The sequence below is a fragment of the Sinocyclocheilus anshuiensis genome, unplaced genomic scaffold, assembly GCF_001515605.1.
Source record: "Sinocyclocheilus anshuiensis isolate Anshui unplaced genomic scaffold, SAMN03320099.WGS_v1.1 scaffold162, whole genome shotgun sequence".
NCBI lineage: Eukaryota > Metazoa > Chordata > Actinopteri > Cypriniformes > Cyprinidae > Sinocyclocheilus > Sinocyclocheilus anshuiensis.
In genome coordinates, this window is record NW_015542351.1 from 1,241,424 (window position 1) to 1,250,860 (window position 9,437).

Sequence of the window (9,437 nt, forward strand, 5' to 3'; positions counted from 1 at the left end):
CACTTTATCTCAAACCCAGTTTATTCAGAATGTTCCATTCATTAAATATATATTGGATCAAATGCTTTAAATGCAATATTTGTATGAAGGTGACTGTATGAAACACAATCTCCATGTTCATCCTTGTGAAGTCGATCAGGTGTTACCGTTGTGTTCAAATGGTGATCTGTCCTGGATGTTGGGAGTGCTGACGGTCACTGGTTATTACGCCTCAAGCTCAAAATCAAAATAGTGGGGATCAAAGTAATGAATTCTGACGTAACCATCCTCTCCTCCACTGCTGTAACTGTGGGTGCAAAAGAGTGTGATGGTTAATGAAATTATGAAGGACAAATATTGAAAACAAATTTTACATGACTGATAAATCAAAGTAAATGTTCTAAGAAAATATAAATGCAGGAACTCACCTTTTCCCATCTGGGTGGAAGGCCACGCAGTTAATGGGGCCGAAGTGTCCCTTCACACGGCCAAACTCCTCTTCATAAGCTGCATGGAAAAACCTAGAAGAGCGTGGCAATTCTATTCTATTATTTTTCCTTCATATCAATGCATTTTCAAGATTTTAAATTGCCATTACTTTACCAGGCCTGCAAATGACATTTTCCACGCGTGTGTGAATCACAGTTGAACACACTAACCTGGCCTCGAATTTACCGATCCTAGTAGAGGTGGTTGTGACTTCCATGGCCTCCTGACCACCTCCCATCACCACCTGAGCAACACAGTTTGCTTGCAGTTACACAAATAACACACATTAACTGAAGTTCAGCATGGGAGACACTACAGTAGATTTCCAAGACGTACATGGTCCATGATGGGTGAGATAGCAGCGGAGTTAACAGGTCGCTCTGTCTTGAAGGTTTTGATGTGCTCGAGGCTTGTGGAGTCAAACAGCTGCACAATGAATGAAGCGGTATGTGAGTCAGACTAACCCAGCATTATTCCTGACACAGTTTACCATTCGCTTTTTCGACACAAACCTTGGCAGTACAGTCTTTGGAGGCACTGATGAGCATCGTGAGATCCACAGACGACTGGATGTCGTTGATCTGTTTGGTGTGTTCCTTTGCCGCCTTCAAAATCTCCCCTGACTGAAGAATCACACATTAGACAACCAACGTCTCTTAAATCTGTAAGATTTGTAATGTTTTTGAAGACTCTTCTAAGGCTGCATTTATTTGATCGAAAATACAGTAAAAACGGTAATGCTGTAAAACATTATTACAATTTTAAATGACTGTTTTCTTTTTTTAATATATTTTAATTTATTCCTGTGATGCAAAGCTGAATTTTCAGCATCATTACAGTCTTCAGTGTCACATGATCCTTCAGAAATCATTCTAATATGCTGATTTGCTGCTCAAGAAACATTTCTTGTTTTCATCATCATGGTTTCCCATACATTGTTGATATTGTGGCGGGCCACCACAAATAAATCACTGACCAACACAAATAGATTTTCCAAAAGGCTTTGAGTTCGTTAAATAAACATGACCACTGTTTCAAAATCAAAATGTGGCACAGGTGTTTTTATATGTATCTTTTTTGAAGGGAACCGATTGTCTTCAGAAAAGTTTTGATGTCATTTTCATTTAATCTTTCCTATAATGCCTGATAAAGTAGCGTTCATCAGTCCATATGGTATACACAATATAATATTATATGATGAATAGAAAGAATACAAATGTACAGTCACTTTTGGTCAATTTAATGCATCCTTGCTGAATTAAATATATATTTATATATTTTTTATTTATTTATTTTTTTTTTTATTTTATTGACCCCAAAATTCTGATTGGTCATGTAAGAGAAACAAAAGGCACAAACCTTAGCACTGTACTGGTTAATTTCTCCATTCTCATGACCGGCAATCACAAACTCTCCCAGCGGACCCCACACAGCGCTGGTGATCTTTGACTCACTGCAGGGCACAGACTGATATGGCTGGTTGTCCTCTGTGGGAAAGAAATGCAATATTAAATACCTTTGCCAGGAAGCATCACCAATATTCCTTTAATCACCAGTGGTCAAACACTAACCGATTTGTTGGGGATCTCGCAGGTCAAAATAGTTGAGAAAGCACTGGTAGCCCATCTGCTTGTCTGTGGAAAACATTATGATGTTCCCACTGAAGTCAAAGCCACACGTCCTCACCGCCGAGCTCGTCTCCAGCAGAGCCAGCTGCTTTCCTGAGGAAGTCAACACACAAACCTCATTCAACAAGACTAAAGGTATGTGTTTGACATTTTGGAAAATGCTGCTTGTTGACTGATATTAAATATTGTCAGCAGCCATATCACCCTGCAGCCCAAGACTGGTTGCCCACTGAAGCTAAGCAGGGCTGAGCCTGGTCAGTACCTGGATAGGAGACCTCATGGAAAAACTAGGTTGCTGCTGGAAGAGGTGTTAGTGAGGCCAGCAGGGGGTGCTCACCCTGTGGTCTGTGTGGGTCCTAACGCCCCAGTGTAGTGACGGGGACACTATACGGTAAACAAGCACCGTCCTTCGGATGAGACGTTAAACCAAGGTCCTGACTTATTATTATTATATTAGGTTTTTTTTTAGTGGTTTGTGAAATAAAGCTCAACTTACAACACCGGACAAATAGAATAAAGACATGATGCTTTTCTTTGAGATAATATATATATAGAGTTGTATGGCTTTACATTTAATGTGCAGGTGTTTTTTTTTACTGTGGGGATTGTATAAAAAATAAAACAATACTGATATTTTTTTTTAAGTACTAATATTTTTAAAACAATATGCTGGTGGTGTGACTGTCTGGAGATGGTAAAAAATTAAAAGGCTTAAATTACTGAGAAAATTAAGAACAGTTCAATTATTATTATGTATTATTACAAAATTTGACAATTTTAAAATGTGACCCGTGCTGGCAAAATGAGACAGAATGTGAAGTTTTTTCATTTTCACATTCTCCATTAAAAGACCTTCAGAATGATGTATGATTTGTTGAGCTAAACCTGTTTGACGATAGTCAAGAGTCAGCAAAGTCAATTCTGAGAAAAATCGAGTTCAAGTTTTCTGAAGGTTCCAAAGCAAAATCACCTGCAACGTTGCATCTTTTGCTCCACTTCTTTTCTTAATAATAATTTCCTTTTTAATAATCACAATATAGCTATTTTTTATTTTATCTTTGTTATTATAAATAAGAACAGATGCAAAAAAACAGTAGAATATAAGAAAAAAACAAATAGTACATTACCCTTTTCATTTTACGTCTAAACAAAAGCATTCAAGAAAAACAAATAATCAAATGTAAAAATCCCTTTAGAGTGTTCATGAAAAATAAACTGATTTTTAAAACTACAAAAGCAGTTCAATCAAGAGCAGCAAGCGATTCAAAATTAGACCGTGCGCATTCTGACTCATTTTGCCAGCACAGGTCACAAATGTTTGATTGCAAAGAAGAATGGTATGCTACTGAAGTTTTATTTGAAAATACTAATATCTAAAATATATTTAACATTAAAACTAAAAAACATCAAAATGTTTAAATTCTTGACAAAATTCAAATTGTTTAAATAATCAGCACTTGCAATTTGATTTAAATTTTTAATAAACGTATCCTTTTGTTGGAATTTCTGTCATGTGTCAAGAAAGGAACAGAGAGGTATTTGAGTATTTGATATTGTACTAAATTTGCCAACCTGTCTCACAGTCCCAGAGCCTGCAGCTGTTATCAGCAGATCCCGTCAATACGTTCTTAGTGTCCCCTTTGAAACGTGTTAAGAACAACTTTTCCAAAAACAAATGACTCGTAGTAAAGAAGAGTGCAGGTGAAAAATTCACCTACACCCAAATTGATTTAGTAAACAAACAAATGAACGAGATTTAGCATTGCTCCACCAGTCCAGAAGATCTTTTAGAAAGGATACAGTCAACATCCACACACCAGACGGCACCTGTGTGTCCAGTATAAGTGCCGAGCCTTTCTCCATTGACGGAGTACCACACATTCGCAATCTATGATGACAATATACATGTGAAACATAACAACAAAACACGACTGGGATGTTTTCCTTTGTAGTGTATCACTTACTGGATCCTTGGCAACTGAGAACAAGAGATCTCCTTCTCTGTTGTATTTGATTTGGGTGATGGACCTCTCATGGCCCTGGAGGAGAATGGGTTTCTATGCGAAACATGAAGCACGAGTGCGTTAACGCTCATTTAACACACGACAAGCGATCGTGTCAGTCGCTGTAGTTACACACGATTGTATGCATTGCTGGAAGTGTTCCTGCTCTTCCTCGTATTGTCGCAATACAGCCACTGGTGTAATTTTACAATCATATGAAGGACCTAATATTTCGCCCAATTTGAAACTTAGCATCTGTTAACTAATAAAAACCAGCGGTCAACAGACTTCCGGTGTGTGTGCAATTCATTTAATAGCTCAGAAAATACATAGATCTAGGCTTACCATTATCTCCGGCTTTGTATCGACAGAATATAACCGAAATTATATTTAAACCTGCCGTAGGAAAAAAAAACAGTACGCGGTACGCGTGCTCAACTTCGCCCGGTTACCAACGGAAAAGACGGATTTCACTTCCTGTACAGACGAAAACAGGTCCCCGCTGAACAACAAACAATTCTAACGGTCCGGTCTTTAATAACAACAAAAGAACACGGTACATTTAATATCTTCAGTTTTACAACTGAGATCATAACCAACATCTCATTTTTATTAGAATGGCCGGTAAATGAAAGGTTTATTGTTTTGTTCTATTATTATGTCTCTCGAACATTGAGTGCGGTTAAATCGAGTTCAAACATTGAGCATTACTAATACAAAAATAACACACATATATACTTACTAATTTAATACGTAATTTACACAATATAAACAGTTTAATTTTTCTATTTTAAAGTTTAAAGTTTTGTTTCTCAACCATGCAGGCAAAGTTATTAGTTTACACTATCGTCATGTTTGATATATCAGTTTATCAACAATAAAAACATAAATCACATTTGAATGTTCTTAGTATTTTAATTTGCAAATAAATGTATACAGGTTGTGAGGGGAAATCAAGAAACATCTTTGGTACCTTCTTATATAATGGGAATGTCAAATTCGAATGGCCAGCAAATAAAATAAAATACTAGTTGACAAACATTTTGAAACAGAAAATCTAAACCTGTGCAGAAACCTTGACTGACTGGAATGAAATATGGAAGGATTTACATGGTCAACTGATGACTTGATGCACTTTACGCTCAACACTTTACCAACACTGAAGGGGCACAACAATAATTTGTCAAAGTATTGGAGGGAAAAAATTCAAGAGTGCTGAAATTTACTGACATCACAAAACTAAGTCACTTTGTGTGGAACGTACATTCATTTCACAGCATGTCAGTGCTTTGCTCACATGCTCAACACTGAGATGACATGAACAGAGCTAGAATTGCATAGAGTGTACTTGAATCTTCTTGTTTAATCTGATGTAACTGGGCTTTATTTATTTTTTACATTTTGAATAACACATTTAGTAAGACACAAACAACCATGTGATCAGTATCTAAAAAAAACAACTTAACAAAAAACTGTCCAAACTGAAATCACACACTGAAAGAGAATTCCTCATTGGTCATGACACCTTTCAAGAGCACATTGCTAATTAGAAGTTGTAATGGAATTGGGTTAAAGCAATGTATCTATAATGGTGGCTATATAAACTTATCAAAGAAGCTAGTGGTGCTCTAAGATGGTGTAAACTAAAAGATACACCTGACAAATTCAAGTCCTGTGCAAAAGCATAAAAAAAATCTAGGATCAGATTGCATGAACCTTAACCTCAAAAAACAATGTTAGTCTTAACTGTACGCCTACAATTCTAAACTCCGAGTAGTGAAGATGAATAACAAATCATACATTCTTTGTTTGGTGCAAACTATGATTTGTGGGATTTAAATCGAAGAAAGAGGGTGGCTGGAAAGTGTACAAGCAGATTTTACCTGATACAACAACTTAAGGCGAGAAATTAAATAAAAACACCCAAAGAAATAGTATCACCTAACTGCTGTTTCACGGCAAAGAATTTTTCACAGATTTCAGCAATCCACCTGTTAAGATTCTTTACGTTTTTATTCAGCCAAACAAGCATTTAGTGGACAAACACTGAGCATTCCGACACAGCAGCAACATCTATGCCCCTCTAAACGCAAATATGGGATTTTCTCGGGAATAGGGTGGGATAAAGCAAGCCACAAAAAAAACAAAGAATATAAACGCAGCATAGGAATCATGTTGAAGGCACAATCTTCCCTGACACAATGAAACCCCCCAGGAGCAGCCAAGTCAGTGGTTCCGTTGTGGACACAGATGCAGAAAACAACAGAGGCTGACTGCCGACGGAGGGTCGGGGGTCGGGTAGAGGCGGGAAGGATTGTGTGTGTCCTGGCCGCCCAGAGACGGCAAGACTCAATCCTGGGCTGAGCAAACCTCTCTGTGAGTCTCAGCCTCTAGTTCTGGAGCGCAGTGGCACGCCGGGCTACAAGCGGTCTGTGGAGTCTCTGGGCTGTTCTGATGGACAGGGCTGCCCTCCTCCGAGTCTGTGGCTTCTGATGGTGACCCCGTCTCTATTTCTGGCTTACTCTCAACGCCTGTGGAGACACCCTGAACCTTCTTACTCAGCTCGTTGCGTTCTATCTGTAACGCACGACAGAGCTTTTCCAGACGCTGCACCTTCACTTGCAGGCTTTCGAACTCCTTGTCTCGTAGTGTTTTCTACAGTGGACACAGAGAGAAATTACATAAAACTAAGATATTCAGCTGGTGTAACAAAGCTTTAACTGACAAATACGAGAGATCCGAGTACAATCACCTCCTCTGCCATTTCCAGCAGGGCTTTGTTACTACTTTCCCATCGTGATCTGTACATGGTGGTTTCCTTCTCCAGCTTCTTAATCTTCTTTGTCATCTGCGGCACAATACAAATACAGATTAAATCACCTTCACATACAGGCTTTAGAGATTTAGGCTTCATGTTGTGAAATATGTAACAACGGCCAAGATCTATGCATGTATACAGGCCTTGAAGTCCACATGAATCTACAACATCCAATAATTATTAAACAGTCATTTACCTTTTCCATCTCTTGTTTGAATGTTGTGAACACCTCATTGCTTTTGGAAAGTGTGTTTTGAAACTCTTCAAACTTCTCGGTGTACAATGAGAGCTGTAAAAGACAAAAAAGACATTTTAGCCTCAGATTAACTTAAGATAAACACATGAAAAGGTAACACACATTTTTCTAATTGCCGCTTGACTGTGTAAAAAACAACACTAGGGAGTTCTGGGTAGTTGGTAGATCCCACATTCAATGTAAATATACACTACTTTTCAAAAGTTTCGGGTTAGTAAAATTTCTTAAAGGGATAGTTCACCCAAAAATGAAAATTCTGTCATTAATTACTCACCCTCGTGTCGTTCCAAACCCGTAAGACCTTCGTTCATCTTCGAACACAGATTAAGATATTTCTGATGAAATCACAGAGCTTTCTGACCCTCCATAGACAGCAACGTAACTGACACGTTCAAGGCCCAGAAAGGACATCGTTAAAACAGTCCATGTGACATCAGTGGTTCAACCTTAATTTTATGAATCTACAATAGTTTTTGTGCACAAAGCAAACAAAAATAACGACTTTATTCAACAAATTCTTCTTTTCCGTGTCAGTCTCCACTGTACGTTCACGAGAGTATCAAGATGCATGTGTGTGGTGCTGCTGACGCAGGAGCCGCCGTTCTGACGTAGAACATGCATGCGCTGCACCTTGTTTACAAGCAGAAGATGCACACTGTACATAAAAGTCTTCATAAACATGTCTGAAGATTTTGACCGAGAGGATGACTTGCAATTTTTTGCTTAGCTGTACTTATCTGAACCAGAATACAGACAATGAACTAAGAGAGACGGATGTTCTACGTCAGAACGGCGGCTCCTGCGTCAGCAGCATCACACGCATGCGTCGTGATACTCTCGTGAACGTACAGCGGGGACTGATGCGAAAGAGAAGAATTTGTTGAATAAAGTCGTTATTTTTGTTTGCTTTGTGCACAAAAAGTATTCTTGTAGATTCATGAAATTAAGGTTGAACCACTGATGTCACATGGACTGTTTTAACGATGTCCTTTCTACGTTTCTGGGCCTTGAATGTGCTAGTTCCCTTGCTGTCTATGGAGGGTCAGAAAGCTCTCAGATTTTGTCAAATATATCTTAATTTGTGTTCTGAAAATGAACGAAAGTCTTACGGGTTTGGAACGACATGAGGGTGAGTAATGACAGCATTTTCATGTTTGGGTGAACTATCCCTTTAGTGTTTTTGAAAGAAGTCTATTTTGCTCACCAAGGCTGTATTAATTTTACAAAAAAATACAGTAATATGGTGAAATATTGTTACAATTTAAAAAGTACTGTTTTCTATTTTAATATATTTTAAAATGTAACTTATTCCCGTGATGCAAAGCTGAATTTTCAGCATCATTACTCCAGTCTTCATCGTCACATGATTCTTCAGAAATCAAAGTCTAATATGTTGATTTGGTGCATTAGAAGAATTTCTTATTACCAATGTTAAAAACATTTGTGCTGTTTAATATTTTTGTGTAAACTGCGATACGTTTTTTTCAGTATTCTTTGATAAATAGAAAGTTCAAAAGTTCATTTATTTTAATATTTTTGTAAAATTATTGTTGTAAAATTATTATTTTTGTAACTAATAACTGGAGCAGTCCTATAGGTGTGTGATCTATTCTATGTTCCTCACCTGCTGTTTCAGATGGACTTCCTGCTGTTTCATGAGCTCATACATCCTCTGGGACTCAGCTGCCTCTTTCAGGAGCTGAAAAAGAAAGAAATGACAAACCACATAAATCTTAATTAGTGACTGGCGGCTCTTGCCCAGAGGGCATAACCACACTAGCAGATATATAGTGCAAGTCTCACAGTACAGTTAAAGGGGTCATATGATGCGATTTCAAGTTTTCCTTTCTCTTTGGAGTGTTACAAGCTGATTGTGCATAGATAAGATCCCTGAAGTTGCAAAGACTAAAGTCTCAAAACCAAAGAGATATTCTTTATCTTTTGCGCATCGTGTGTGTGTGTGCGTGCAAGCGAGAGAGAGAGAGAGCGAGAGAGAGAGAGAGAGCGTGAGAGAGCGAGAGAGAGAGAGCGCGAGAGAGAGAGAGCGAGAGCGAGAGAGGGAGAGCGAGAGAGGGAGAGAGAGAGAGACACAGGGTCACACCACAGTGGAGTCAGCTGTCTTAACCGTGGCTTGTGTACTGCAAACACATACCAGATTCATCACTGTGTCTGTCACGCGTTTCTGTTCCCCTTTCGGGCTGTCTTTACATTTATTTTGAAAGATGAAGCTCGCGATTATGGTAAGGGGCGTTACATTTCCGACG

At 38.3% G+C, this 9,437-nt stretch overlaps 2 protein-coding genes and 1 long non-coding RNA gene across 4 annotated transcripts in view; 1 reads left to right on the plus strand and 2 right to left on the minus strand.

Moving 5' to 3' along the window:
• Positions 1-4,614, minus strand: eif3i (eukaryotic translation initiation factor 3, subunit I). Its single transcript, XM_016490132.1, has 11 exons — positions 4,445-4,614; positions 4,061-4,153; positions 3,897-3,984; positions 3,669-3,734; positions 2,040-2,189; positions 1,828-1,955; positions 981-1,091; positions 805-894; positions 639-712; positions 408-500; positions 1-286 (listed from the first exon to the last, which is right to left on the minus strand). Exons 1-11 carry the CDS (start codon positions 4,445-4,447, stop codon positions 205-207), a joined length of 978 nt encoding a protein of 325 aa, XP_016345618.1. The 5' UTR covers positions 4,448-4,614; the 3' UTR covers positions 1-204.
• A 393-nt stretch (positions 4,615-5,007) lies between these two features.
• Positions 5,008-6,256, plus strand: LOC107691515 (uncharacterized). Its single transcript, XR_001634545.1, has 2 exons — positions 5,008-5,379; positions 5,425-6,256. It is a non-coding gene; the product is annotated as an uncharacterized LOC107691515 (long non-coding RNA).
• The window catches only part of LOC107691504 (alpha-taxilin-like), a 9,873-nt gene continuing 5,925 nt past the window's right edge, over positions 5,490-9,437 (minus strand). For both annotated transcript variants that reach the window (XM_016490122.1, XM_016490123.1), the window contains exons 8-11: positions 8,798-8,872; positions 7,114-7,206; positions 6,852-6,947; positions 5,490-6,754 (exon numbers count right to left, since the gene is read on the minus strand). In XM_016490122.1, coding sequence (XP_016345608.1) covers positions 6,449-6,754; positions 6,852-6,947; positions 7,114-7,206; positions 8,798-8,872 — 570 coding nt within the window. In that variant the 3' untranslated portion in view covers positions 5,490-6,448. The remainder of the gene's footprint in view (positions 6,755-6,851; positions 6,948-7,113; positions 7,207-8,797; positions 8,873-9,437) is intronic.

Coding starts and splice junctions, on each gene's coding strand:
- eif3i (XM_016490132.1), bottom strand. Junction 1,956..2,039: donor GCGAGATCCCCAACAAATCG/GTTAGTGTTTGA, acceptor TCTTTCCCACAG/AGGACAACCAGCCATATCAG. Junction 713..804: donor TCTCACCCATCATGGACCAT/GTACGTCTTGGA, acceptor TGTGTTGCTCAG/GTGGTGATGGGAGGTGGTCA.